The 27,668-nt window shown below is 41.4% G+C and overlaps 1 protein-coding gene across 7 annotated transcripts; it reads right to left on the reverse strand.

Moving 5' to 3' along the window:
* On the reverse strand, positions 1 to 26,218 carry spc25 (SPC25 component of NDC80 kinetochore complex). 7 transcript variants are annotated; one of them, XM_059647339.1, is made up of 8 exons: positions 25,912 to 26,218; positions 9,944 to 10,012; positions 9,304 to 9,486; positions 7,036 to 7,101; positions 6,803 to 6,949; positions 5,322 to 5,429; positions 4,387 to 4,485; positions 1 to 862 (listed from the first exon to the last, which is right to left on the reverse strand). In XM_059647339.1, exons 3-8 carry the CDS (start codon positions 9,443 to 9,445, stop codon positions 744 to 746), a joined length of 681 nt encoding a protein of 226 aa, XP_059503322.1. In that variant the 5' UTR covers positions 9,446 to 9,486; positions 9,944 to 10,012; positions 25,912 to 26,218; the 3' UTR covers positions 1 to 743. The 7 variants fall into 7 exon arrangements, with proteins under 7 accessions (XP_059503322.1, XP_059503324.1, XP_059503323.1 ...); XM_059647341.1 differs by lacking the exon at positions 25,912 to 26,218 and adding an exon at positions 24,587 to 25,899; XM_059647340.1 differs by lacking the exon at positions 25,912 to 26,218 and adding an exon at positions 18,508 to 25,899.
* Between the last annotated feature and the right edge of the window lie 1,450 nt (positions 26,219 to 27,668).

Consider the following 27,668-nt stretch of genomic DNA (forward strand, 5'->3'; position numbering starts at 1 on the left):
GGGCCCTGTTGTGGCATAGTGTCCCTACCTCTGGACTGGGAGGCCCAGGTTCAAGTCTCAGCTGCTTCAGAGGTGTGCCAGAACATCTGAGCACATTGATTAGAAAAATAGGTTAATCTTTAAAAAAAAATTAAAAATGCATGTAACTGGCTCCTTCAGTTCTTCAACAACTTGCATTCGCATGGAATGATCAGTGAAATAAAATCCCCAATCTGCTCCATGAGAAATATATGACTTGATGTCAAGCAATAGCTCAAAAAATAGAGAATGACCATTTGTATGACATGACCAAAGGTACTGTTATTTTAATGAAAACTTTGAACAAAAAGTTACATTTTTGTACATAAAATATTTAGTAATCATAACTATGGTGAGCAAAGGACATCTTCAAATCAAAAATAGTAGCTGAACCCAAGACTGACCAACACAGATTCTTAAGGACAGGGAGGAAAGTGAAGTTAGGGCCACAATCAGATCAGACATTAAATTATTTTGTTATTCTTAATTGGTAAAACAGCTTCAATTAGGCAATAACCCAGTGCTCCTACTACTTATTTGGCCATGTATAACAAGCAACACAATTCTATGAGAAATAGTTGTGAAAAAGTTTTTTTAAGAGGATACAATTATTAAAAATACGATGTTACACAATCAAATACTAGCATTGGTTCATAGAAATGGGAAAACAGTTAAACAACAAAGCTTAGAAAATCTATTCTCCTAAGTAGGAATACAACCTCAAATTATGCTAATGTTGTAAAAGCTTTCCTAACATTTGCAAGAAATGCAGAGAAGTTGTTGGTTTCTTTGAGTTTTTCCTGCAGTGAAGGCATACATTCCAGTGGTGGTTCACATGATGTAACTGAAATGATAAAAGAAATAGCAGGATGTTAGCTACCAGAAACTGATGATAAATAGCATACTGCCACAATCATATTTAGGAGCTTTCTTCTGCTTTACTTCAGTGATCCATAAAAAAGGCATGAGGTCAAAATTTGGCAAGATCTGAAAGTGAATTCAACAAGTGTGGACTAGCCCCACAATTAAAAAAAGAATTGCCACAGAACTGAAATGTTGTAAAATCCTGATTGGACCACAGTGCTCAAGAACAATCTCAGTGCAGGGTGGGGCCAGTATGTGGCTGCAGAAGACTCAAGGCAACTCAGGACGGGCAATAGAGATACATCCAAAGACCAAAAGTATTAAAGGTCATTCAGTGTCCGACTCCTAGTCGTATTTGTGTCACTCACACAATGCTATTTTAAAATGTAAATGACCTAATCAGACAAGGAGTGAGCTTGCTGCTCAATTAGTAGTCCCAGTGAAAGAGCACAACCATCAAAGACATATGACAATCATGCCAGACCTACTGCTGTCTTGCAGAACATTAGAGGACAAGCAGCCTGACTGTATGAAAAAGTTGATTAACCAACTTAAAAGGTAAATGAACCTGATCTCACATTGAAAAACTTGCAGTTAATCATTTGCATCACAAGCATGTTCACGCTTCCACATTTGAACGTGACAGGCAGTTGGCATCACCTAGAGGAGCAGGCAAGAACAGAATCTCAAGGCAGTAGGTAGAGACACAGCTAGGTTCAATATTGCTGATTGGAATTGGTTTATACTCCACTATAGAGCAAAGAGCGTTTTTTCAGTGGTCAAGGTCCTTCCTATTCTAAAGTATTAGCATTACTAATCTGTATACTATGTTAAGAAGCCAATTAAAAAGTGAATATTGTGGTTAAACAATGAAGGCAAGAGAGGTAATGTGTCAATGCTGCAGATCCTGGACACCATTGTCATCCAATGCAAACGTGTCCGCCGGAAACACCTTGGACGTTGAACTACAACATGACAGTGGTGGGGGCGGGGGCTAGTTATTTGGCTTCTTTTACCCACAGGCATTAACACCATTTAGGATATGGTCTTTGGTCAGGGAGTCTGAGTAAGGCAGGAAGAAGGACCCAGAAGGTTGGAATGTTAACCTCTGCGATTGTTGAACATATCTGAAATACTCTCAACTTGTTTGGATCAGAACATGGATTATAGAATGGATCAGCAAACTGACACCATGGCACTAAAATTTAGTACAGGAAGCCATTCAAGAGGCTGAAGCAACAAAGGATATGATAGTAATAAGAAGAGTATAGTGAAAGGGATTAACACCAAGGAATGAATGTCCAGATGACTGCCGCCTGCCCAAAGCAAAGTAACTTGCAGTGGGAGATTCAACTGATCACGGTCCAAGTAGACACCAATAACAGAGCTGGAAAAGAGGATCGGCTGACTATGTGGAGCTAGGAACTAAATCAAAAGGCAAACGCTCGAAAGATGATTGTTGGATTATTACTCAAGCTATGTGCAATTGGGTATATAACATTTGAGAGAAATGAATATATGGTCCGATTGCTCATGTAAGAGACGTAGGTTCCAGTTTGTGAGGGCTGTACCATTAAGGCAGTCTTACTGGGACCAGTGTTCTTATAGTTTTAAATGGTTTCTAAATCGTGGGGCAAGGGATCAAATATGGAAAAACGCCTCACCTTGTGATGAAGCAAAATGTAAAGGAAGATAATAGAAATATGGAAAGTAAAGGTCAGAGATTGGCAAGAAGGAATACAGAGAAAAAAATTGCAATATTTGGTCTTGATTGCTGATATATTCCCAATATAACTCTCCAAATGAGCATGTCATCTGGTATCATTCTTCTGCGTTCCTCCTGTAACCCTGCACATTCTTCCCTTTCAAATAACCATCCAAATACCTTTTGAATGCCTCAATTGAACCAACCTCCGCCACACTCAGTGCGTGCCAGACCCTATCTACACATTGTACGATAAAGTTTTTACGCTGTATCGCTTGTGCTTTGTTTACTAATTAAATACAGAGAAAGTGTTCTCATTTGTGAAATGATTGAGAACAAGAGTTCAACTTTATAAACCTTCCATGATTTTGAACATTTCTATCAGATCTTGTCTCAGCACTCTTACTAGTGAAAAGGCCCAACTTCTTGAATCAGTTTTCACAAATTAAAATCTTTATCTTTGGATCTATTCACTGAAGCCTCTTCCAAATCCTCTCCAATGCCTTCACATCCTTTGTAATGTCTGGTGCCCAGAACCAGACACAGTGCTCCAGCTTCAGCAAAAGAAAGTGTCTCAGGCAAGTTCAACATAGCCTTCTTGCTCTTGTCTTCTGTGCCCTATTGATGAAACCTGGGATACTGTATGCTATATTAGCTTCTCCCTAAATGTGTACTGCCACTTTTAATGATCTGTGCACATGATCTCTCTGCTCTTGCACCCCATTTAGAGTTGTACTCATGCATTTATATTGCCTACATTATTCCTACCAAACTATATCATCTGACACTTCTCTGCATTGACTTGCATGTGCCAAATTTTGAAGTTGTACACCAAGGTCTAAATCATCAATATGTATCAGAAAGTGCAAGGTTCCCAACACTGACCCTTGAGGAACTCCACTACAAGCCTTCCCCAAACTGAGACATGCATTACTCTTTGCTTCCTGTCAATCAACCAATTTTGTATCCATATTGCTACTATCCTTTTTGGTCCATGAATTCTAACCATGATTGCAAGTCTGTTGTATAGCAAGGCCAAATGTCTTCTGTTACTTGCGCTCATTTCTGTAAACAACATTTACAATTTTTCAAGCCACATTGAATATACAATTTTTAAACTGATCTTCACCAATTATCTCTCCATGCTATGTGCATGTGTATGATGATATTTCCATTGATGAGGTCAGTGGCCTAACTTGAATAATTTACTCAAGGCATGCATGCCAAAACTTTGACACATAAGAGCTCTAACATATATCTTCTGATCAAATTCAACTACTTGGATATTATACAGTTGAACTATCCATGGAAATGTAAAGATGCAAGCATTAGTAGTCATCACAGATTGAAACTAAAAATACTAAATATTGAAAGAATTCTTACTTGTGCACCTACAGAGCAGTTAAGTTTAGAAACAAGCTTTCAGTAAGATGCTGGATAAATATATAGTTGTGATGTATTACTTATAGTGTATGCATGTGCTGGAAATATTAAATACTCTAAAGCACATACTGGTTGTAATACTGCTAAGATTAAAAAGAACAGGTTGATTGCTGTTTGGAATGCAACAGAGCAAGAACAGGTCAGAGGATTGCATATTACTTTTGGAGATCAATTTTCCTTAGAAGTTTAAACAATTGGAGTTAAAGTCTAGCAGCAATGGGGGCATGGTGTAGGAGAGAGTTGGTACATTTTATGAAAGAAACAGGCTTGTTGGCTTCAAATTATTTTCACTCATTTACATTTGTTCTTATGCTCTTGGGTAGGTTACACAATACAATTTTCAAAATAAGCCATACCTTCATAATTTCCTTCTTCATTTAATTTCAGCAGAAATGTAAATGGCTGCTCAGGACTTTTATGGCTGATGCACCTGAAGATAAACTGGAGTTGTTCCCCTTTTGAAGAACCATTAAATTAGTATTACACCACAAAACACAAATAATACATATAAAAATATCTTCACAAAGAATGATTTCAAATTCAATTAACAGAATCATGTCTTATCCTTCATAAAGAAAAAAAATGCTGACAGGTTTGCAAAGTACAACTGCATTTTCTTCAACTTGATACAAGTGACAATGCTAGAATCTGTCTTAACAGTATTAAATCTAATTTCACCTGCTATTTTTTTTAAATTCAAGAAATGCAATATCAAAGTCAATCATTGTTGTAAAAGTCAAATAACTGAGCTAGAGGGTAGCACAGTGGCTCAGTGGTTAACACTACTGCCTCACAGCACAAGGGACCCAGGGTCGATTCCAATCTTGAGTGACTGTGTGGAGTTTGCACATTCTCCCCATGTCTGTATGGGTTTCCTCTGGGTGCTCTAGTATCCTCCCACAGTCCAAAAATGTGTAGAGTAGGTGGACTGGCCATGCTAAATTGCCTACAATGTCAAGAATGTTCAGGTTAGACGTTGGAAATGCAGGGGTAGGAGAATGAGTCTGGGTAGGATGCTCTTCAGAGGGGTGGTGTGGACTTGTGGGGCCAAATAGCCTGTTTCCACACTGTAGGAACTCCATGAAATGTAGTACGAACTAAGTTAGACCAAACTAAATGTGTCAAGTTCAAAACAGAAATTGGAAATATTTGCACATGGCAACATTTTGTACAAAAACATTGAGCTGAAATATTATACTATCTGCACACGTTTCAAGGATAAATGATTGCCAATTTCAAGCAACTCAAAATCCACATCATTTTTGATGAATAACAAATTCCTCGATCTTACCCTGTACCTTCCGAATTTCCAGGCCCATTCGCTTCTTGAACATTTCTGCAGATAAATTTAATTCCTTCAGCTTTGCTTTATTTTGGTGTTTTTGTGTAGAAATTACTGCTTATGAAGAAAGAACTAATTATTTTCATGGTTAAAAAGAGCAATTTTAAATGAATAGATTCAATAATGAATTATTAGAATAAAGATTAGTAAATGCCACAAATTCAAGATTACCAATAGTTTCCAATTTTATGTACATTATTGCATATTCAATGGGAAACTATTTATTTATTTATTTTTGTCCAAGTCAATATTATTTGACTTACATGTTTTGCTACAATTGTACATTGCTTTGCCAAAACAACACTATGCATGTACTTGAGTTTTAGACAGGACATTATTGACTTAAGGCCGCAGAACAAAAGCTCATTAGATTGTTATAAAAAGGTGTGGAGCTGGATGAACACAGCAGGTCAGGCAGCATCAAAGAGCAGGAAAGCTGACATTTTCTGAAGAAGGGTCCAGACCCGAAACGTCAGCTTTCCTGCTCCTAAAATGCTGCCTGGCCTGCTGTGTTCATTCAGGTCTATACCTTGTTATCTCAGACTCCAGTTGTTCCTACTATCTCACTAGATTGTTTTGGAAAGGTTGCCAGTTGATATGAAGCTGAGTAAACTGGGTCCACTTAGATGGGGTTGGGGGAGGTGAAGACAGAGACAAATGGGGGGGGAGAGAGAGAGAGAGAGAGAGAGAGAGAGAGAGAGAAATAATGGAATAACTGCATTGGATTAGTAATCTTTAAACCTAGATTTAGGCAGATGGGTTCAACGCTCATTGTGGTAGCTGTTGGAATTTGAATTCAAATCAATAAATCTGGAACATAAAGTTAGTACTAGAATTAGAAATCATGAGACTATTGTAAAATCCCACCTGTTTGTCAAAGAAGGAAATTTATCATTCCTACATGGTCTGATCCCAAGTCCACAGCAAAGTGGTTGTCTCTTAACTGCCCCTGAAATACCCTAGTACACCACTCAGTTCAAGTGCACTCAAATAGGCAACGCATATTGACCTTAATAGTGATGACTACATCGTATCAAATAAAAGAACTCTCTGGAATTTGCAAGAAAAGTATGTGATCTAAGTGAAACTAAGTGAATCTAAGATTCTGAATGGAAGACAGGGTGGAATGGTCGATTCTTCTGACTGAGGAATCATGAACATATAAGCAGTCTCAGGATAATGAATTTCGGATTGAAATGGGAAATTTCTTCATTCAAATCATTGCGAACCTTTGTAACTCTCTACCCTAGTGAGTTTGGATGCTCTATCATTGGATAGATTAAGGTAAAAATAGACTTGGTTACTCAAGTAATCAAAGTATGGGGAGCAGGTTTGAGGTGCCGTTTAGTCTACTCCGGCCCTTATGTTCTAGGTATATATCAGATTACTCTCTTCTTCACCACCTACCATCCAAATTACATTATACATACATTCCTGCTTTTTGAGAAGTCCTTCTTTCAGCTTCATAATCTTTTCTAACACTTCCTGCTTTTGCCTTTCAATACTTTCACAATTTTGGTTGATGCTCTGCAGCTCTAATTGAGTATTTTCCAGGAATACATTCTGCTCAGCAATAACTGCAAAAAAAATGACATGTCCTGTTAGTGATGAGTTGTTTCAGCTGACATATACAACTGCAGTGAATTTGTATGTTATGGAATACCCTTTTTGGTTAAATGGATCTTTTCACACATCTGTTTTTCCTCTTCATATATCTCTAAACATCGATCTGTAAAATAAGGAACAATTGTGATACTTCTCTACAGAAGAGATAAAATTCACCAGAAATTAGCCATCTGAAAAGAGTAAACTTAATACTGCACTAAAATAAGGCAGGATCACACACTCAAACAATATCATTTAAAGATCCCAAATCAAGGCCCGAGATTTTGACAGAACTCCAGAAATTAACCTTTGCACTAGTAATAGAATTTGACCCTAGATAACTAACAGCTAAAACCTATATTCAGTAACAGAGGCTCTAAACCCAAAAAAAACTCTACGCAGATATACACAACTTCAATTTAAGGGCCATTGAAGCGTTTAACTTACCATTATTTCCTGTTGCTAATGTAATGCTGTATACAAGGTTTTCCTAAAGGCACAGTGCATCGTTGTATAGTACATTGATAACTTTTCTGAGTCCCTGTTCAGAAAATACCTTTGTTAGTATATTTTAGAGTCCATTATTAGGCATGAGATTGTGGAGTATTTGGAAATGCATCGTAAAACAGGGATGAATCATCATGGCTTCAATCAATGGGAGGTCATGTCTGACAAATCTGTGAGAATTCTTTGAGAAGGTAACAAGCATGTTGAGACAAAGGGGAGCCAGTAGACATGATCTATTTAGATTTCCAGAAGGCCTTTGACAAGGTGTTGCAAAGGAGATTGCTAAATAAGATGAACCCATGTTGTTTGGAGCAAGGTTGGTGCATGGATAGAGGACTGGCTGACTAGCAGACAGCTGGAATAAAGAAGTCTTTTTCAGGATGACAGCTGACGACGAGTCCCAATAGGTCTGTGTTGGGACTACAACTATTCGTGTTATTAGCTACAATCTGAACAAGTGAACGGAGGGTATTCTTGCTAAGTTTACTGATGACTCAAGATAGGTGGATGGACATTTACTGTTGAGGAAGCAGTGAGACTGCAGAAAGACAGGTGGGGAGAAAGGGCAAAGAAGTGGCAGATGGCATACAATGTGGGAAAGTGTAAGATTATGCACTTTAGTGTAGAGAATATTCTGAACAGGGGAAGGCCTTGGAAATCTGAGGATATGCTGGGTTTAGACGGTGTCCAAGGTAGGCTGACTAGAATGATTCAGGGACATAGGGCTTGTCATATAAAGGAGTGGTTGAGGACTCTGTGTCTGTATTCAATGGAGTTTAGAAGGATGAGGGAGATTGCATTGAAATTTACAGAATACTGAAGCGTCTGGACAAAGTGGACAGTGACAACTAGTAAGAGAGACTAGGACACGAGGGTACAGCCTCGATGAAGGGATGACCCTTAAGAAGGGAGATGAGGAGGAATTTCTTCAGCGAGAGGATGGTTAATCTGTAGAACTCATTGCCAGAGAGCTGTGGAGGCTAGTTATTGAGTGTAAGCCAGAGATACATAAGTTCTGGATTGGTAAGGGGATTAAAGGTTATGGAGAGAAAGCAGGAGAATGGGTTGTAAAATGTATCAGCCATCATGTGTCACAGCAGCCTTGATGGACCAATTGGACTAATTCCTCTCCATGTCTTATGGTACAATAACCAATTGCAAATATGGTTAACCATGACTATTAAATGACAGAGTATAAAACCCAGAGTTAACAATATTCTTTTTGTGAGAGAAGCTCATTGAAAATAGAAATGTAATCTTGACAAGAGTCACCAAACATAAAATCCTCATAGCAAGGCTTCATTTTACATTCAACTTATTACACCATTACCTTTATCTCAAAATTTGACCCAATCCTTTTCCTTATAAACATATTTTCACTTGGCGGTACCATACGTAGACATTAGGTCAAGTGAAATTTTCCTATATCTCCATAACTTTTCTATCATACTAGTGCTATCAACCATCATTCAGTCTTTGATGAACCATTAGTAACTTCAAAGCACTGGAAGGGCCAAAGGTGTCAATTTCAGCTCTGAGTATAAGCTTTTCTCCATTAACTCGTAACTCCACCCATTCTGCTATCCCCAACACAACACCACACCTCGAGTAAAGTTACATTAAAATGTTTACAACATTAGCCAAGGAACACAATCAGAACAAGTAAGGGAAAATGAGAAATTTATTTTATGCAAAGGATCAGTAGAATGTGGAACTCTGTTTTTCTCACAGTAGAGTCCAAAAATTCTTTTAAAATTGGATAAAACCAATATAAGATGCATAAATACTATTCTTAATGTGAATATTCTCAATTTTGTACCTTCTGTGATTTTTAAAGATTCTCTGTACTTCTGTTTAAATCCTGTTGGATTACAGTTTTCCCACAAACTCAAAAATTTGATCCTGGTTTCATTTAGCTTTTCATTTAGCTGACATTGTGCATCTTCTTGGAAGATATCCATCGATCTGAGGCAAATTGTTCGGTCCTAAAAATGTTTTAGACCTGTACATATCAAAAGGGAATTAAGTAATTGGTAGAGTCCATGTTCATTAAGATATATAGACTTATCAAAACACTGTCACCATATTACAATAACCTGCGGTATTAATGCCACTGGTATCAATATGCTTAAAAGAAGTCAAAGGCTCAATCTTGCAAAGGTAAAAGCAATTCCGCAGCTGCACAGGATATTACTGTAAACATTTTAAAAAGGCATTAATATCTATCAAAGATGGAAAATATTTAATGAGGGATGGTTATTCTTTGTGTTTGGAGTGGGGCAGTAGAAGCACTGGACAAATGAAGAAAGCGCTTCTTAAAATTTATACATTACATAAAGTAATTTTCTCTAGGTGCTTAAGTGAAGTAATGAGTTATGTTATCATATTGTGAACTAGTCCAGTGAGAAGTTTTGAGCATTGGCATTCATTGTTCTGTATCTTTTATACGAAAAACTCACCTATGAAATAGTCAAGTTTTTGCTGGGACGAGGTATGAAAGATCAAAAAGGTGGACTCTTAACCTTGACCTAAAATGGGAAATATTATTAGATCATTGAATATTTAAAATGACTGAATGAATGATTACTGTGTACATTCAGTCCAAAAGATAAGGAATCCTCACTAATTAGTAATCATAAATATCTTCCTGTATTGTTATTTCCATAGATCCTGTTCAAGTAATTATTCAGTGAACTGAAATGCAGTACAGAATTTGGCATTGGACAGATCACACTCACTCACCTCAGGTAGAAGGGAAATGTTAAAGATTTCAGCATTGCAGTGTTTGAGAGGGCACATTTTACTTGTTTGGCCAAAATAACTGTTGCAGGATTGATACAATATTTAGTTCACCTTCATAACTATCAATTCAGGTAGTAAGTTTTCTTTGAAATAATATCAATTTCTAGGCTTTTGCTTTCTTTTAATGTTATTGCAACATGGTCACACAGAACTTGAGATTTGCCAAATATTTACAGAAAGAAATAAGCTTAATAATTTTTTTTTCAGTTAGACAGTTCCTGTGAGAAATGGTTAATTCCTTCTGAAATGATGTAGAGTTCCCCATGCATGAAAAACATTGAAGAACAGTGTAAAGATTTGGAAGTATGGAGCTGGAGGATCACAGATTTCTGAAGAAGGGTCCTGACCCGAAACATCACTTTTCCCACCCTCCTGTGATGCTGCCTGGCCTGCTGTGTTCCTCCAGCTCCATACTTTGAAATCTATGACTCCAACATCTGCAGTTCTTGCTATCTCTCAGTGTAAAGAGTTCACATTATTTCATGTTACATGGGGTTGCATTCAATGTGTTGTTTTAATCACATGTAAAGGAAAACAATGTAAAAGATTAGTTATTACAAGATCAAATATTTAAAAAAAAACCAATAACAACTATGGATGCTGTAAATCAAAAGCAAAAACAGAAACGGCTGGAAAAGCTCAGCAGATCTGGCAGCGTCTGTGGAGAGAAATCAGATTCAATGTTTCAGATTGAGTGACCTTTCCTCAGAACTGAAGGAAAGCTGTTCTGGCAAAGGGTCACTTGACCTAAATCATTAACTCTGGTTTCTCTCCACAGCTACTACCAGAACTGCTGAGGTTTTCCAGCAATTTCTATTTTTGATACTAACACCAACCACCAGCTCAGATACCTGAAATATTATGCACACAAATCTGTTTAGAGTTCCAACAGTCATCTCAGTGATTCTCTTTCTCTGCTTGGTAATTTTCTTTTGTCTTGTCCTCTTCATGATTCTTTTTTTACCCTCTCTTCTCGTGGTGAGTTTCTCATCTTCTCTGCTCAGTAACATTTTTTGTCCCTCCTCTTGATGATTTTCTCTCTCTTCTGTGATTCTGTCTCACACTCTTTCAGTGACCTTCTGTTCCCTCCCTGTAATTCACTCATTCTCAGCCTTTCCGCTCTAATTTTATTTTACCCCCTCCTCACAGAGGCTCTCTCTTACATTTCATGGTGGTTTTCTCTTAATTTCTCTCACCATATCTTCTTCGCAAATGTTGTTACTCTTTGTCATTTTCTCTCACACCTTCCTCAGTGTTTTTCTCTTTCATTCTTCTCAGGGATTCTCTCTCTGCCTCCTGTTGGTGATTTTCTCACCCACTTTTCTCAGTGATTTATCTCTTTCTCTGCCATCCTTGCTGAACATTGAGCTGCTTCCACCCTGATTTTTCTTCTCTTTCTCACACAATCACCCTCTCCTTGCAGTGGTTTACTAACTCACTGCTCTTTAAGTAATTCTTTCACATTCTCCTTTCACTGTGATTTTCTTTCACCTTTTCCTTGCAGTGATTCTCCATTTTCCTATTTCTATGCTTTTGGAGATTGACTCTCTTTCTTACCCTCACTTCTTGGTGGATCTCTCACCTTTCAGTGGTTTTGTTGCCCTTTTCTCTTGATTTTCTCTCTCTCTCTCTCTCTTTCCTCTACTGGTGACTTTCTAAAAAAAATCACGGATGTGGCCTTGTTGGTTGGGTCAGCATTTACTGTCCCTCCTTAATTGCCCAGAAGGCAGTTCAGAGTTGGCCTTCTTGTGGTGATTTCCTCTCACACTCTGCCTTGTAGTGATTTTCTCTATTTCCTCTCTGCTGCATAATTTTCTGTCTGCATCCTCTATCTTTGGTAATTTTCATTTTCACCCTCACCTCCAGGTGAATTTTGCTCTCCAACATTTCATTGATTTCCTCTCTAACTTACTCCTCTAGATAATTTTCTCTCACGGCATTTTCTCTCCCTGTCTCCTCTCCGACAGCCTTTCTCCTCTTGGTAATCTTATGTCTCCACTTGTGATTTTCCCCTCTCTTGCTCAGGCTACCTGGTGGTTATCCCTCTGTCTTCACAGCTGATTCTGTTCCTCACTTTCTACTCTGGGTGATTTTTTCTGTCAGCTTCCTTTGAGTGATTTTCTCACTCAACTTTCCCTTTCAGTCGATCTCTGCAACACTGACTTTTTCACTCACTGTCACATCTAGGCAGGGTCCTCACACAGTCTCTTCCTGCTCAGTGATTTTCCAACCGTATCTGTATCTGTATCTCTTCTCGGATTATGTCTTTCCTTTGGTTATTTTCTCATCCTAGCTTGGTAGTCAATCCTCGACACTCAGACAGTCTTCTCTGTTTCCTCTCTCTATTTGTCCTCTTCTCAGTAATTCTCTTTCTCACCCAGTCCTCTTGGTGACTTTTCCTTCTCCTTCTCAGCTTTCTCCCTCCATATCATCTCACTGATTATTTGACTCTCTCTCACTCCACTCACTGATTTTCTCTCTTAAACATGACTCCTCCAGGCTATTTCCTTTCTCTCCTTGTTGTCAGGGATCAATGTCTCTTTCTTCTGTGATTTGCTCTCTTGCTATCATCTTAGTAATTTCCAGTCTGACATTCTCCTCTTGGTGATTTTCTCTACCTCTCACATCTCTTGCGAGATTCTCTCTCACATAGAAATGCAGGATTGATAAAAGTCGTCCTTTGGCCCTCCAAGCCTGCTCTGCCATTAAATGAACGGCGTAGAAACAAGCAGCAGAGCATTCAGCCCTTTGCACCTGCTCCACCATTCCATGTGACCATGGCTGATCCCCTACTTCAAAACCGTATCCACACACACTCCCCACAGCCCTTGAAGCTTTAATTGCTGAAAAACAAAACCTTCCGTCTTGTACTTGAACATACTCAGCGTTTGCACCCACAGCCTTCTGTGGTTAGAACTTCCACAGGTTGATCACCCTCTGAGTGAAGAAATGTTTCCTCATCTCACTCCTGGATGCCTCACCTTGTATGTATTCTGACTGCGAACCCTGGTTCTAGACTCCACAACCAGGGGATACTTTCTCACTGCATCAATTCTGTCTAGTCCTTTTAGAATTTTATACCTTTCAATCAAACACTCTCTCATTCCTCTCAGCTCTACTGAATACAGGCACAGTCAAACCAATCTCTCTGTGTACAATAATCCTGCCATTCACAGTGTCAGCCTAGTGAACCTTTGATGCACTTCCTCCATAACATATATATGCTTTTGATCAACAGGGAGATCAAAATTGCACAGAATACTCCACGTGCGATCTCACAAAGACCCTGGAAAAATCTCTAATTCTGAACGCAAAAACATCTTGTAACATACCATTTTCCATCCTTACAAAGAACATAAGAAATTGGAGCAGCAGTAGACCATTTGTCCCCTCAAGACTGCTCCACCAGTCAATAGGATCATAGTTGATCTGACATCTCTCACGTCTACTTTCCTGCTCTTCCTCAATAACTTTTGAGTCTACTACTGATCAAGAAACTATACATCTATATATCAATCAATCTCAGCTTTAAATAAACGCAAAGGCTTCTGCCCCCACACTTCTCTGTGGCACAGAAATCCAAAGATTCAGAAAGCCTCCAAGAGAAGAAATTTCTTCCAGGAGGGGAAGTATCCCCTCAGCATTTACCCTGCGAAGTCCCTTAAGAATCTGACATGTTTCATTTTTCTAAACTCCAGAAAATAAAGTTCCAAACTCTTTAGTGTTTGCTCTTTAGACAATACCTCCATATCTGGGATCAACTGCTTGCAGCAACTGGACATTTTCACTCTCACATATTCCTCTGCACGATGGCTTTCTCACCCTCTTTCCTTCATGATCTGCACTAACTCCTCACGTCTTGATGATTTTTGCACTCAAACTCTCGTCTTGCTGCACTTCTCTCATTTTGTTCATTTGCTCTCTTTCTCTCTCCTCGGTAATTTCCTTTCTCACCTTCTTCAAACGGTGAATCCCTTTTTCTCTCGCACTATTGTGATCTATTCCGTCTTCTCACACTCGTATTCCTAGTTTCTCCCTCTTTCTCCTCTTGGTGATTTTCCCTCTCTCTTCTAAGCAATTCTCCTTCTGTCCCTTTTGAATGATTTTCACTGTCACTACCCTTTGCTTACTCTTGTTTCATGGTGATTTTCTCTGTCTCATCTCAATCATTTTATCTCTCGATTATTTTTTCTTTCCAGCTATTCTCAGGGACTTTCTCTCTCACCCAGTCATGTTACTGATCCTCTCTTAGATGCTTCTCTCTGAATCTCCCTCCTCTTGCTGACTTGCTCTCTCTAACCGGCGCCTGTCGGCAACTTTCTCTTTCCCCAGGTATTTTCTCTCACTCTCTCCTCTCAGGAATTTTCTCCTTCATCCCCTCTCTAGGAATTTCCTCTGAGTGAAAATCATTCCCTCTTATTCTACAATGTGATTGCCCCTCTCTTTTCTCAGTGACATGTTCCTGCTCTCTGCCCTCTGGGTGTTTTCCCTCATTGTCACACTTGCTGCTCAGTGATAATCCCTCTTTCTCTCTTCTCAGTGACTTTCTCTATCCTCTCAGTTGTGTGTCCTCTCTCTTCTTTAGGAGATTTCCTCGTGCTCGCTTTCCTCAGTGATATTCCACCTCGCTCTCATCTTGTTCATTTTCTCTGTCAGCACCTTCACTCAATGAATTGCTTTCATCTGAGCAATTTTTTTACTCTCCCTCTTTTCAACAATTCTTCCCCTTTCTCTTCTTAACAAATTGCTCTCTCATTAACCTTTCGGTGACGAACACTCTGTCTCCACTCAGGCACTTTCCTTATCTTCTCTACTCCATGTCTCAGTGATGCCTACTCCTCTTGATAATTTCGGAACATTTTTCTCTATTCCCAGAGATTTGGTCTCTCACCATCCTTTTGCCAATTGGCCCACTCTCTGCCTCTCCGCTCGGTAATTGTTTCTCTCACTCGCAAATCTGTGCTATTTACCTGGTTTCCTAGTCATTTTCTCTCTTGCTGTTCTTGAGGTCATTTTCTCTCTGTTTCCTCAAAGAAACTTCCTTTTGCAGTATCTTCTCAGGGAATTTCTCTCTCACTGTCACCTCTCAGTAAATTTCTTTCTGGTTGGTCTTTTTATGTCTGTCTGTCTCTCTGACGCACACGCACACATTAGTCATTTTCCCTCGCACCTCAGTGATTCGCTGTGCTTTTAGTAATTTTCCCTCTCTTGCTCAACCTATATGATTATTATTTCCCTGTCATCTCAAGCAATTCTCTTCCTCACTTTCTCTTCTAGGTGAGTTTCTCCCTCAGCCTCCTTTGAGTGATTTTCTCCCATTCGCCCACCTGGGTAATTTTCTCCCTCAACTACTCTTTTCGATCAATCTCTGCATCACGGTGACTCTCCCAACTCTGGGATTTCTCCTCACACTCTCTCTCTCTCCCTCAGGTGATTCTCATTCTCTCTCTCTCCTCTCGGTAATCGTCTCTCTCACTCTCATCTCATTGATATTTCCTCTGGTCATTTTCTCTCTTGCAATCCTCTAGGTCACTTTCTTGCTGTCTCCTCCCATGAAATTCATCCCTTGCGATCTTCTCGGGCATTTTCTCTCTCACTCTTGCCTCTACGTGAATCTCTTTCAGCTTGGTGTTTTCCTATCTGTCTCTCTCTCTCACAAACACACAATCTCCTCATTCATTTTCCCTCTCTCTTCTCAATGATTCACTGTCCTCTTAGTGATTTTCCCTCCCTAGCTCAAGGTTTTCGGTGATTATTTCCCTGTCATCTCAAGCGATTCTCTTCCTCACTTTCTCTTATAGATGAATTTCTCTCTCAGCCTACTTTCTGGGTGATTTTCTCCCACAATACTCTTTCGGAAATTTTCTCCCTCAAATACGCCTTTCAGTCAATCTCCACATTGCGGTGACTTTCTCCTTCTCTCCAGGCTCTGGGAGTTTTCCTCACACTCTTGTTCTCCCTGCTCAGTGATATTCCCTCTCTCTCTACCTCTTCTCGGGTGATGTTCTCTTTCCTTTTGTTTCTGGTCTCTCCCAGCCTCTTGTCTTTGTGATTTTCTCTCATTCTCCTACCTTGGGAATTTGTTTTCTCATCTTAGCATGGCAGTCAATCCCGCAACACTCAGTCAGTCTTCACCCTGTGTCTTCAATATCCTCTGTGAATTTTGCTCCTCCTTCTGAACAATTTTCTCTCTCCCTATCGTGTCGCTGATTATCTCTTTCTCTCACTCTATCCTCTCAGTGATTTTCTCATTCTGTTGCCCCTCCTCTTGGTAATTTCTTTTCTCTCTCTCTCTCTCTTTCCAGTGAATGTCATTCTCTTGGGAAAAAGCTCTACTTCTAAACGCAAAACCTCTGGCACCATATCTTTTGCTGTCCTTTCTAAGATTATAAAAAATAGAGGCAGCAGTAGGCCGTTTGTACTCTCCACACTGCTCTATCACTCAATAGGACCATGTCTGATCTGACATTTCTCACATCTACTTTCATGCTGTTCCTCAAGAACCTTCAATTCTACTACTGATCAAGAATCCATGCATCTCTCTATCTATCTCAGCTTTAAATAAACACAGATCCTGTGCCCACAGCTCTCTGTGGCACAGATATCCAAAGGCTCAGAAAGCCTCCAAGAGAAGAACTTCCTTCCTACCATCTTCTTTAATTATCAACCCTCTATTCTGAGACTATGTCCTCTGTACCTGGTATCTCCCAAGGGAAAGTATCCTCTCAGCATTCACCCCATCCAAGTCCCTTAAGAATCAGATGTGTTTCATTCTTCTCAATTCCACTAAATAGAGTCCCAACCTCTTTAGTCTTTGCCCATAAGATTGCCTCCATATCTGCGATCACTTGCTTGCTGTGACTAACTGCTCACTTTCACTGAACAGCAAAGGAAAAAGAACTGCAGATTTAAATAATGTTGTGACCTTTTGTTCTTCACACTGAATTGTATTGCTTCACATTTATCCACGTTATACCACATATGCCTGGTCTCTGCGCACATACACAAATGGTCCAGGTCACTCTGGAGCCTCCAGGCACCATCCTCACAACTTTCAATCCCCATCCATGTTGTCAGCAAACTGCTAAATATTACATTTCCACACAACGCACAATCCTACCTATCTCTGTGTTGTCACCAAGCTTTGAAATACTGATAATTTTCTCCAACATCTCAATGTCGTCCATTTTCATCCCACCGCTTGGTCAATTTATACCGTCTCAGTGACTTGCTGTCACTGGCTCTTCTCAGTGAATCTGTTTCTCTCTGCAGTAATTTTCTTTCTCACCCTCACTTTGTCTCTCAGCCCTCAACGATCTACTTCCTTCCTCACCTACTCTCGGCAATTTGCTCACTCATCTTCTCCTTGAAAAATTGCTCTCATCTTGGTGATTTTTCCTGTCTCATCTCAGCGACATTTCCTTTGTCTTCTCACTGATTTTTTTCACCTTCTATCTCTTCTGGGTGATGTTCTCTCTCACCTACTCCTCTTAGTGATTCTCTCCCTTTCAAATCTCTCAATGCTTCTCTCTCACATTCAAACATGGGGTCTGGACATAGATACAGGCTAATTAGCCCTCCATGCCTGCTGTGTCATGAATAGAAAATATAGACACAAGAAAAATGAGAAGGCCATTCTTTGCACCAGCACTAGATTTCAATGTGATCATGGGTCACCCTCCACCAGAAAGTCATGTACATGCTTTCTTTCCATAATCCTGATGCCTTTAACACCTAAAATAACGATCACTTTCTAGAATGTACTCAATGAGCCTGCATCCACAACTTTGTGGTTGCAAGTTCCCCAAAGTGACCTCTCTTTTCTTCACTGAATTTTTCCTCATCTGCGTCCTAAGATAACCCAACCTGTATTGTGACTGTGTGATTTTGACCTACAGTGCTCAACCAGTGGAAACATCCTGGCCAAAACTAGTTTGTCTCCCATGTTAGATATTTATATCATTTTATTCCTCTCATCTCTACTAAATATAGGCACTGTAAAACCAATCTTTCCTTGTACTATACTGCTACTATCCACAGTATCAGTCTTGTGTACATTTGTAGCATTCCCTCGAAGGCAAAGACATCTTCTATTCTTCAGTAGGGAGACCAAAATATCACAGAATATTCTACAGATGCAGTCTCACCAAATCCCCATAAACCTGTAGTAAGGCATCTCTACTTCTGCACGTATAACCTCTTGCAATAGAGACAAACTTACCATTTGCCTCTCCAATTGCTTGGTATGGCTGCTGGCTTGCTTTCGTTGACAGATGTGCAAGGATGCACACCTGCATTTTCAACTGCATCATCCGTCAAGTAGTATTGTGCTTTGTTGTTCTTCACTTGCAAACGTAGCCCTTCACATTTATCCACAATGCCTCATGTGCCGTCTCTGCCCACATACTCAGTTTGTGCTGATCACACCGAGGCCTCTTTGCATCCACCTGGCAACTCTCAATCCCACCTACGTCGTCAGCAAACTGGTAAGTATTGCATCTTCCATACAACTGATAATCCAACAAGCTCTGAGTTGTCAGCAAACATGGGAGTGTTAGTTCTTTTTTCTCTTTCCTCGGTCACCTCTCTCTAGCTCTCTCAGCTTAGTGACTTTCCATTTCAATCTCCCCTCTCGGTGAAATCTCTCTCCACTCGTTGATTTGCTCCTTCTCTTACCCCACCTCTGGATGAAACACGCTCCTCTGCTCATTTTCTTTCCCTCTCACTCCTCATGGTCATTTTCACTCTCACATAGTCTTCCTCGCGATGGCTTTCTCACCCTCTGTCCTTGATGATCTGCAATCACTCAGCACCTCCTGATGATTTTCTCTCGCTCAAACTCTCATCTTGCTGAATTTCTCTCATTCCATTGATTTGTTCTCTTTCTCTCTCCTTGGTAATTTCCTTTCTCACCTTCTTCAAACAGTGAATCCTTTTTTCTCTCACTCCATTGTGATCTATTCCCTTTCCTCATAGCCCTCTTCCTAGCTTCTCCCTCTTTCTCCTTTTGGTGATTTTCTCTCTCTCTTCTAAGCAATTCTCCTTCTGTCCCTTTTGAATGATTTTCACTCATTACCCTTTGCTTACTCTCATTTTGTGGTGATTTTCTCTCGCTCATCTCAATCATTTTCTCTCTTGGTGATTATTTTCTTTCCATCTCTTCTCAGGGACTTTCTCTCGCCCAGTCACGTTACTGATTCTCTCTTTCAGATGCTTCTCTCACTGAGTCTCCCTCCTCTTGCTGACTTGTTCTCATTAACCGGGTCCTGACGGCAATTTTCTCTCTCACCTCAGGTATTTTCTCTCACTCTTTCCTCTCAGGAATTTCCTCCTTCATCACCTCTCAAGGAATCTATCTTCACTTGGTGAAAATCATTCTCTCAGTCTTCAGTGTGATTTTCCCACTCTCCTCTCAGTGATATTCTCCTGCTCTCTGCCCTCTGGGTGTTTTTCTCACTCTCATACTCGCTGATCAATGATAATCCTGCTTTCTCTTAGTGATTTTCTCTCTCTGCCTTCTCTAGGTTATTTATTTATTCTCTTCTTTGGGAGATTTACTCACTTTCTCCTTCCTTGGTGGTATTCCACCTCTGTCGTTCTCATCTTGGTCATTTTCTCTGTTCGCCCCTTCACTCAATGAATTGGTCTCTTAACAATTTTGTTTCTCTTCTCAACAGATTGCTCTCTCGTTAACTTGTCGTTGCTTTACTCTCTCTCTGTCTCCTCTCACTGAAGTCTTCTCTTCTCGATAATGTCAGAGAATTTTTGTCGCTTCTCAGTGATTTGCTCTCTCACTATCATTTTGGTGATTGGCATTGTCTCTCTCTCTCTCTCCTCTCTGTAATCATCTCTCTCACTCTCATCTCAGTGATACTTGCTCTGGTTTCGCACTCATTTTCTCTCTTGCTATCCTCAGGGTCATTTTCTTGCTGTCTCCTCTTAGGAATTTCCTCTCTTGCTTTCTTCTCAGACATTTTGTCTCACTCTGTCTCAGTGAATCTCCTCTCCATATTTTTCCTCTCTTCTCACTAGTTTTCTTGCTCAGCCAGTCCTCTCAGTGTATTTTTCTCCTCCTTCTCAGCTATTTTCTCCCTATGTATCGTTTCACTGATTGATTCTCTTTCTCTCTCATACCTGATTTCTTCTCCCCGTTGTTTCTCCTCTTGGTAATTTCCTTTCCCTACCTGTTGTCTGGGATGAGTGCTCTTCTCAGTGATTAGCTCACTCACTATTGTCACAGTGATTTCCTCTCCAACTCTTTCCTCGGTGGTTGTCTCTTCCTCTCACATCTCTTCAGTGATTCTCTCTCACATTTAAACACAGCATCAAGCAATAGAAGAAAGTACTTTGCCCACTGAGCCTGCTCTCACATTAATGAAAATCATAGAAACAAGCAATAGGCTTGTTTGCACCAGCTCAACTATTTCCTGTAACCATGGCTGATCCTCTATTTCAAAACAATTTGCACGCTCTCTCCATAACCCTCTATGCTTTAGTATCTGAAAACAACATCCATTTCGCTCTAGAATGCAGTCAGTGAGTTTGCCTCCACAGTTTGATCACCCTCTGAGTGAAGAAACTTTTCCTCATCTTACGCCTAGGACTCTGCACATGGTATGTACTCTGACTGTGAGCTGTTTCTAGACTCTACAACCAAGGGATACGTCACTACACCAATTCTGTCTAGCCCTCTTAGAATATTATACCTTCCATTCAGACAGTCTCACATTCTTCTCAGCTCTACTGAATAAAGCCGGTCTCTCTTCGTACCATAATCCTGCCATGCAGAGCATCAGCCTAGTGAACCTTTGATGCAGTTCCTCGGTGGCAAGTAAATGCTTTTGTTCAGTAGGGAGACCAAAATTGCATGGAATACTCTGGGAAAATCTCTATTTCTTAAAGCAAAACCTCTTGCAACATACCATTTGCTGTACTTTCTAAGATCATTAGAAATAAGAGCCGCAGTTGGTAGTTTGTCCTCTCGAGACTGCTCCACCAATCAATAGGATCATGGCTGATCTGACATTTCTCACATCTACCTTTCCTGCCCTTCCTCAATAAACTATGATTCTGCTACTGATCAAGACCTATGCATCCCTCTATCTATCTGAGCTTTGAATAAACACAAGGATTCTGCCCCCACACCACTCTATTGCACAGAAATGCAAAGACTCAAAGCTTCTGAGAGAAGAAACTCCTCTTCATCGCAGTCTTAAATGTCAACCATCTTTTCTGAGACAATGTCCTCTGGTCCTCGCATTTCCCTTGAGAGAAAGTATCTTCCCATTGTTTACCCTGTCAAGTCCCTTAAGAATTCTATATGTTTCATTCTTCTCAACTCCAGAAAATATAGAGTCCCAACTTCTTTAATCTTTACTCATTTGACAACGCTTCCATATCTGGTATCAATTGCTTGCTGCAACTGCCTCCTCAGCTTCATTAAGCAACAAAAAAGTACAAAGAACTATGGATTTAAATAATGCTGCGTCTTTTTTTTGTCTTTTTCCAAGGATAATGATTTCAGCTTGTACAAGGAGGCATAGCTACAAATTGAGGGGTGATAGATTTAAGACAGATGTCAGAGGCAGGTTCTTTACTCAGAGAGTGGTAAGGGCGTGGAACGCTGTGCCTGCCAATGTAGTTAACTCAGCCACATTAGGAGCATTTAAACAGTCCTTGGATAAGCATATGGATGATGATGGGATAGTGTAGGGGGAGGGGGTTAGATTAGTTCACAGGTTAGCGCAACATCGAGGGCCGATGGACCTGTTCTGCGCTGTATTGTTCTATGTCTAAATGAAACAGAGATTCACCAATAAGTGTCAGAGAGAGCAAATCACAGACGATAGTGACGATATTTCCTCCATTTTCTCACTGAAGAAGAGATTGTCTCACTCTCTTTAGATTTTCTCGCTCACCCTCTCCTCTTAGTGATTGTCTCTTCCTCTCAAATCTCTTTGTGCTTCTCTCTCACATTCAAACACAGGGTCTAGAAATAGATATAGGCTATTTGGCCCTCCAACCCTGCTGTGTCATGAATGGAAAACATAGATGCACAGAACTAGAAGGCCATTCAGCTCTTTGCACCAGTACCATCATTCAATATGATGGTGGGTGACTATCTATCCGAAAAGGGATATCTCCAGGAGCTTTTGTGTAAATCCTTAGGGATTCCCTCTGTCCGTTCCTCTTCCTCTCTGTGATGCATTCTCCTCACTAAGTTTCAGCCTCTCCTCTCAGAGAATTTGGTCTCTCTCTTCTCAGTGAATTGCTCTCGAATTATCCTGGTGTTGATTTGCAAATAGAAGAGACAGACCGAGCATTAGTTTCACTCATCCTTGTCTCAGTGACTTGTTCATATCTCAGATGTTTCCAATCTGTGTAGTGATTTTCTCTCTTGCTATCCTCTCAGTGGTTTTCTCTCTCTGTCTGCGCTCAGGAGTTTACTCTCTCACTCACACCTCTCAATGAATGTCTCCTTTTGGTGATTTTCTCTGTCAATCTCATTGATTGTCTCTCCTCTTCCTGATTTTCAGCATCTTCACTCAGTCAATTGCTGTTATCTCAGCAATTTTCTCTATCCCTGCTCAGCAGTTCTTCCTCTTTCACTTCTCAATGCATTGTTCTCTCTCCATCCTCTTGGGGATTTTCTGTCTCCCCTCAGGCATTGTCCCTCTCTGTCTGCTCTCAATGATTTTACATCTCACCCTCTCCTCTCAGAACATTTTTCTCCCTGTCTCACTCCTCTGAGTGTTTTCCTTGGTCTCTCACTTCCCACTCAGCAATTTTCCCTCTTTTTTTAACCAATTGTCTGTCTCTAGCATCCCGGTGATGTTCTCTCACTCTATAATCTTGGTGATTTTCTCTTATGGCCTGTTATCTCTGACATTCCCTCTCCCTTCACAGTGATTTCCTCTCTAGCTCTAGGAGGTTTTTATCTCTCGTCTTGGTGTTTCTCTCTTCCTCTCATTCCTCAGCATTTCTCCTTCATTTAGAAATGCAAGATTCAGGAATAGAAAGACATTTTATCCTCCAGTCAGCTCCGCACTTAATAGAAAGCAAAGAAGCATAAAAACTAAGAGTAGGCCTTTCAACCCTTTACATCCTCCCTGTCATTCCATGTGATCATGGCTAACCCTCTACCTGAACATCGTATTCATGTTTTCTCTCTGCAACCCTTGATGCCTTTCATGCAAAAAAAACCCATCTTTCTTTAATATCTTCCGCTAGCCTGCTTTTGGGTAGTAAATTCCACAAGCTGACCAACCTTTAAGTGCAGAAATATTTCCTCATCTCACCCTTAAAATGTCCTACCATGTTTTCTGACTGTGAGCTCTGGCTCTATATTCCTCAAGCAGGGGATTTCTCCTTGCATCTAGCCTTCGAACGTCATACCTCTCAATCGATCGTCTCTCAGTCTTCTCAACTCTAGTGAATTCGGAGTCAAGCCAATCTTTCCTTGTACAACAATTCTGCCATCCTTCTCCTGTTAGTAGTTTCCTCTACCTCCCTTTGGTGATCTATTCCCTCTCTGTGCTTCGCTCTCAGATGGTCCCCTCGCTGAATCTCTCTTCTCTCTGTTAAAATGTTCTCTGGGCAATTTTCTCTCTCCCGTACTCTCCTCTTGATGAATCACTCTCATCTCAGTGATCTTTCCTGTTTCTTCTCAACGATCTCTCTCTCTCCTCTCCGTGATATTGCCTTCTTCTTGAATCTCTCCTCTCGCTGATTTGCTCTCTGGGTCACCTATCCTTGAAACTCCTCCGGTCCTATCAGTGAATCGCATCCTATTCCCCGTCTCCACCGGTGATCTACACCCTTGGTCGCACATCTATCGCTGACTTTGTCACTCTTTGATACACTGTTCGCTGTATCGAATTCTTCTCAGGCATTTGTTTTCTCTGTCTCCCTCTTTCCTCGTTTTCATCTCGGTGATTTTCGGTTTGTCTTCTCAATGATCTGCTTTCTCACTTGCCTGTAGATGACTCGCTCCATCGCTCCTCACGACGATTTTCTTTCACAAACTCTTCCTGGTGGTTTTCTCGCTCGCTCTCTCTTCCCGGTGATTTTCTCTCTGAATCCCTCTTCCTGCTGATTTTGTTTCTCATAATACTTCTTCCCTGAGAGTATTTTTATCTAGCTTTCCACTCGGTGTTTTCTTTCTCAAACTCTTCCCGCTGAATATTTTCTGTCAAACCCTCTTAATTATTACTTTCTCTCACTTTGGTCCCAGTAATTTTTCTCACACTTCGTTCCCAGTGATTTTTATTTTCTCTTAAACTCTCTTCCCGATGTTTTACCTCTCATATTCTTCCAATCGTTTCTCTTTTTTACATCTCAGCTTTTCTTCCCAATCGTTTTCTCTCTCGTCAGTGATCTTCGCTCTCACAGTCTTATCGGTACTTTTCTCTCTCAAACCCTCGGCGCGGTAATCGTTTTCTCTCTCACACATTCTTCCCGGTGATTTTTATCTTTCTCACTCTTTCCACAGCGATTAAATCTCATATTTTCCCCACAGTGTTTGTTTTCTCTCACACATTCTTCCCGGCGATTTTTATCTCTGACTCTCTCCTCACCGATTTTGTCGGAGATTTTCTTCCCGGTGATATTCTCTCTTCAGTGACTTTCGCTCGCACACATTGTCCTCGGCAATTTTCGCTCTCAAACCCTCTCCCCAGTGATTTCTTTCTTCACTGTCCTCCCAAACTTGTCTCTCAGACACTTTCTTCCAGGTGATTTTTTTTTTCCTCTCTCACTCTCTCCTTGACGATTTTCTTTCTCACATTTTCTTCCCGGCGATTTTCTCCATTTTCGGAGATTTTCGCTCTCTGACTCGCTCCTGAATGATTTTATCCCACATTTTTCTTGCCACCGATTTTCTCTTTCTTCTGTGATTGTCTCAGTTTTCTCGGCGATTTTTCCCTCACATTTTCTTCCTGGAGATTTTCGTTTGCACACATCCTGCTCTACGATTTTCTCTCAAACCTTCTTCCCAGTGATTTATTTTGCCTCAATCTCTCCCCGACGATTTTCCCCTCACACGCTCCCTTCCCGACGATTTTCCCTCTGTTCCCGACGAGTTTCCCTCACACACTCTGTACCTGATTTCCTCTATTTCTGGTGATTTTCTTTCACGCACACGTATAGGCGATTTCCTCAGTCTCCTGTTTTTTTTCTCTCGGACTCTCTCACATCGTGTCCAAGCAATACATCTACAGGTATCTCGCTCCAGTCATTTTCTCCTTCACATTCTCTTCCCGGTGATTTTCTCTCTCCTGGTTATTCCCGCCACCCGCACCCCTCTCTCTGTCTTGGTGATATTCTCCTCGCCTCCACACCCCAACCCCTCCAATACACAAAAACACCTCCATACGCGTCTATTTTTGTTTCCGATTTAATGCATCCGCGGTTCTTTCGGTTTTTCTGTCTATACTGGATGTTTTCCTCTCGGTGATTTCTTTATCATTTTGTTGTTTTTTACCCCTCACTGAGCACTCGGTGATCTTCCCTCATTCTCTCGCTTCATGCTGTTTTTCTCTCTCACTGATGCTTGAATATCTTTCTCCTTTGTTTTCCCTCATTCTCCCCGTTGATGATTTTCCCTCTCCGAACAGCGATTTCTTACCTCTCTGATTTTTTTTTCTCTCGGTGAATTTCTCCCGTTCTGTTCTTTCAAATTTGAACGGTGGCGCCCAAAGTGGAAGGCACTAAATGTGAGAGCCGCGGGAGGAGTGTGTTGTGTTGTCTTATTTCTCTGGCAAAACAGACAGCATTTACCACCTCAGTAGTACAGAGAGAAAGTAGAAAGGGGATTTGAAGTGACCTTTAGAGGTTTAAGGTTTGCACGGTAATTTTACGAAAACAAACATCACGAGTTGGTACAACCCAGAGGAGAGCGTCACCGAATTAACTTCCGACAGGAATCAAGTTGCGACAGGAAGCCAACTGGCCGTAAACAAGAGAGCTGTTGGAAGACGCGGGACTGGGAGGCGGGGGCGAGGCCACGTGGCTGAGCGGGGCGGAGACTGGCGGTGGGAACGGGTCCAGGGGCCCGAAGGGCGGGGCTGCCGGTGGATTTGGGGCCCGGGGAGGGGTCAAATGGATTTTCAGCGTTGTAAGCGGGTGTGTGAAAGTTTTCGGGATTTCGGCCCGCCCCCTATTGTGTCGTAAAGATAAGTGGGGCAGAGGCTGCGGGGCCCATAGACGAACGGGGCTGAGGCGAAGCGATGGGGCAGGGAGAAATCTGAGCTAAGAAAACAAAGTGTGAAGCTGGATGAACACAGCAGGCCAAGCAGCATCTCAGGAGCACAAAAGCTGACGTTTCGGGCCTAGACCCTTCATCAGAGAGGGGGATGGGAAGAGGATTCTGAAATAAATAGGGAGAGAGGGGGAGGCAGACCGAAGATGGAGAGAAAAGAAGATAGGTGGAGAGGAGAGTATAGGTGGGGAGGGGATAGGTCAGGCCAGGGAAGACGGACAGGTCAAGGAGGTGGGATGAGGTTAGTAGGTAGGAGATGGAGGTGCGGCTTGAGCTGGGAGGAAGGGATGGGTGAGAGGAAGAACAGGTTAGGGAGGCAGAGACAGGTTGGACTGGTTTTGGGATGCAGTGGGGGGAGGGGACGAACTGGGCTGGTTTTGGGATGCGGTGGGGGAAGGGGAGATTTTGAAGCTTGTGAAGTCCACATTGATACCATTGGGCTGCAGGGTTCCCAAGCGGAATATGAGTTGCTGTTCCTGCAACCCACAGGTGGCATCATTGTGGCACTGCAGGAGGCCCATGATGGACATGTCGTCTGAGGAATAGGAGGGGGAGTTAAAATGGTTCACGACTGGGAGGTGCAGTTATTTATTGCGAACTGAGCGGAGGTGTTCTGCAAAGCGGTCCCCAAGTCTCTGCTTGGTTTCCCCAATGTAGAGGAAGCCACACCGGATACAATAGATACGATATACCACATTGGCAGATGTGCCGGTGAACAGCTGCTTGATATGGAAGGTCGTCTTGGGGCCTGGGATAGGGGTGAGGGAGGTGGTGTGGGGGCAAGTGTAGCACTTCCTGCGGTTGCAGTGGAAGGTGCCGGCTGTGGTAGGGTTGGAGGGGAGTGTGGAGCGGACAAGGGAGTCGCGGAGAGAGTGGTCTCTCCGGAAGGCAGACAAGGGTGGGGATGGAAAAATGGCTTGGGTGGTGGGGTCAGATTGTAGATGGCGGAAGTGTCGGAGGATGATGCGTTGTATCTGGAGGTTGGTGGGGTGGTATGTGAGAACAAGGGCGATCCTCTGCGGGCGGTTGTGGTGGGGGCGGGGTGTGAGGGATGTGTTGCGAGCAATGCAGGAGATGCGGTCAAGGTCGTTCTCGACCACTGTGGGGAGGAAAGTTGCGATCCT

The sequence above is a fragment of the Stegostoma tigrinum genome, chromosome 7 (assembly GCF_030684315.1).
Source record: "Stegostoma tigrinum isolate sSteTig4 chromosome 7, sSteTig4.hap1, whole genome shotgun sequence".
NCBI lineage: Eukaryota > Metazoa > Chordata > Chondrichthyes > Orectolobiformes > Stegostomatidae > Stegostoma > Stegostoma tigrinum.